The sequence below is a fragment of the Bison bison genome, unplaced genomic scaffold (assembly GCF_000754665.1).
Source record: "Bison bison bison isolate TAMUID 2011002044 unplaced genomic scaffold, Bison_UMD1.0 scf7180017864043, whole genome shotgun sequence".
Taxonomy (NCBI): domain Eukaryota; kingdom Metazoa; phylum Chordata; class Mammalia; order Artiodactyla; family Bovidae; genus Bison; species Bison bison.
In genome coordinates this window covers 413,736-416,385 of record NW_011494615.1, presented here as the reverse complement: position 1 = coordinate 416,385, position 2,650 = coordinate 413,736, and the positions used below count along the sequence as shown (strand labels likewise).

At 49.9% G+C, this 2,650-nt stretch overlaps 1 protein-coding gene across 3 annotated transcripts in view; it reads right to left on the bottom strand.

Moving 5' to 3' along the window:
• SEC22C (SEC22 vesicle trafficking protein homolog C (S. cerevisiae)) overlaps positions 1-2,650 on the bottom strand; it is a 19,273-nt gene that overhangs the window by 8,324 nt on the left and 8,299 nt on the right. For all 3 annotated transcript variants that reach the window (XM_010835447.1, XM_010835445.1, XM_010835446.1), the window contains one exon: positions 1,804-1,967. In XM_010835447.1, coding sequence (XP_010833749.1) covers positions 1,804-1,967 — 164 coding nt within the window. The remainder of the gene's footprint in view (positions 1-1,803; positions 1,968-2,650) is intronic.

Sequence of the window (2,650 nt, the reverse complement as noted above, 5' to 3'; positions counted from 1 at the left end):
ATCCGTGTGGGGTGTGTGTATGCGCTCAGTCGTATCTGACTCTTTGTGACCCCATGGACTGTAGCCCACCAGGCTCCTCTGTCCATGGAATTCTCCAGGCACGAATACTGGAGTGTGTTGCCTCCAAGGGATCTTCTCAACTCAGGGATTGAACCTCAGTCTCTTGCATCTCCTGCATCGGCAGGTGGATTCTTTACCACCGTGCTACCGGGAAGCTCTAATATCCACGTACTTTTACTTTCATTCTACACTCACTCAATAATGAGCAAACGTGATGCCAGGAAGGGGCTCCTGTGAGACAAAGCCCACCACTTTCAAAGGAGGAGGCATGCAGAGATGACAGGGGAGAGGAGAACACAGGTCTACCAGCTGCCAATCAAACGACAGCCAAGGGATGCTGCAGCTATGGTCTACCTGGGGACACAGAAGTGGGGCTGAGAGTGGCAGTCCTCACAGGGAGGCTTAAGAGGGACTTGTGGTCTATGTCACAGGCCTACCAGGTGCAGGCTGGAGTACCAGGGAGTTTCCCAGCACCTCTGGGTGACACCAAAAGACAGTGCTGGCCCTATTACTGATGGACTGGCCACAGACCACACGAGGGGCTGTGAGCAGTAGCTGCCAGAAAGCCTAAGTGGCCACATTTCCAGGTGGCAGCCCTACACCTGACCCTGAGAACCAAATGCTGTCAGCCCCTCATTCAAGAGCATCACAGGGACCGTGGCAGGTTACATTGAGACTGGAGAACCCCCCAACTCCCACCTCCACTCCTCTTCTCCCCCTCAAAAATGACCTGAATCACACCTGACAGAAACAGGGCCTATGCTATCACAACTGCTGTGTTCCAGACCCTTGGGCCTCCACAGGGCCTCTCTGACAGAGCCTAGAAAAGTAGTCTTGTCTTCCAGAGCTGTGTTTCTCGAACCTCTGCATGAGGACTAGTGTTTCCATATTTCCAAATGGTTGCAGACAGATACTTGGATAAAATACAATTGAAAATGTCACAGGAATGTCCAAGTACCGTAAGAATGTCTAACCTTTTATTGTCACTCCCTGTATGTGCCTCGCGCTGGAAGCACAGGTCCATCAACCACCCTTGAGCAGCGCTGCTCTATAGCAGGGGTTGGCACAGTGTTCTCAGAGTGCCAGACAGACAACGTTTTAAGTTTATAGGCCCCAGATGGCCTGTCATAGCTCACCTCTGCCAGGGAAGGGCAAAAGCAGCCACAGACAACCTGTCAGTAATAGAGCAAGCATGGCTGTGTTTCCCTTTATTTACAAAAACAGACCCTCGGCCTGCAGTTTGCTGACCCCCCTGCTCTAGAATAAGATACAGGGTTCACCCTCTTCTACCCCGCTCCAAGCTCTGGAGAGGTAAAAAGCCAGAGTGTTGGACCTGGCTTCAAGTTTGCAGGCCCCTTTCATTGCTGTGAAATTTCATTAAAAGTGAAATGAAGTCACTCAGTTGTGTCCGACTCTTTGCGATCCCATGGCCTGTAGTCTACCAGGCTTCTCTGTCCATGGGATTTTCCAGGCAAGAGTACTGGAGTGGGTTGCCATTTCCTTCTCCAGGGGATCCTCCTGACCCAGGGATCAAACCCAGGTCTCCTGCATTTCAGGCAGACACTTTACCCTCTGAGCCACCAGGGAAGCCCCCTGAAATTTCATGGCATGAGGCTATTCTTCAGTGACATGGCCCTGAACCTCCAGTGATTTTCCCTGATGGTCAAAGCCAAACTCAAACTGGAAATTCTATACATACAATGCTGTAAGAAAGAACAACAACTAAGAAAGTGGGTTACAAACCAAATTCGAGAAAGGCATATGGCCTGGAGGCGAGGCCGACACAGGTGGTGTCATAGGAAGCTGTGAATTCCCACCACAGTGTCTCCAGGAAGCAGAAGGCCATGGCTGCTGGACACTGGAGGGAGCAGATAGCCATGCAGGCCACGTCCCGCGAAGAAGAGAAGCTGTAACGAAAGGAACTATGTCACCAGGGAACGGACCCACATATTCACATCCTGCACCCGGCCATCACCTTGCCTCCACTCTGGATTTGCTGGGCCTTGAACAGTCTGGAGCTGTCTGTTGCATACATATCGTCTCTTCAGGTGGACCTGCCCGGGACTGTGCCTTTCTTACACTTCCTCGAAAATGTATAGCAGCATTTGCCACTGACAAGGTGTGATTACTCTAACTTGCCTGCGTCCATGCTAACTCACTCAGTCATGTCCGACTCTTTGTGACCCCTTGGACTCTAGACTGTCAGGCTCCTCTGTCCGTGGGATTCTCCAGGCAAGAATGCTGGAGTGTACTGCTGTGCCCTCCTCCAGGGATCACTTTAACTTATTAATCATTAAACAAGCTATGGGACTGCTCACCTGTAACAAAAAATGTCTGTTTCCTCTGTGAAAATAATGGTGAATATTTAAGTTAAAAGACAAATGAGTAAACACTGTATATTCTACTTTTCAAATAATGACTGAATTGCCCAGAATTTCATTTGAAGTCATAGGTTTTTGCTTTTTCTGAGAAAAGGTTTCCTCTTTGAGGTACAGCACAAAATGTGCATAGAATGTGAGATTATTCCAGCCTAATGAGGACGGGACCCCCAAGGAAGGGGGTTTCAGGCACCCAGAGAAGGGAGCTGCAG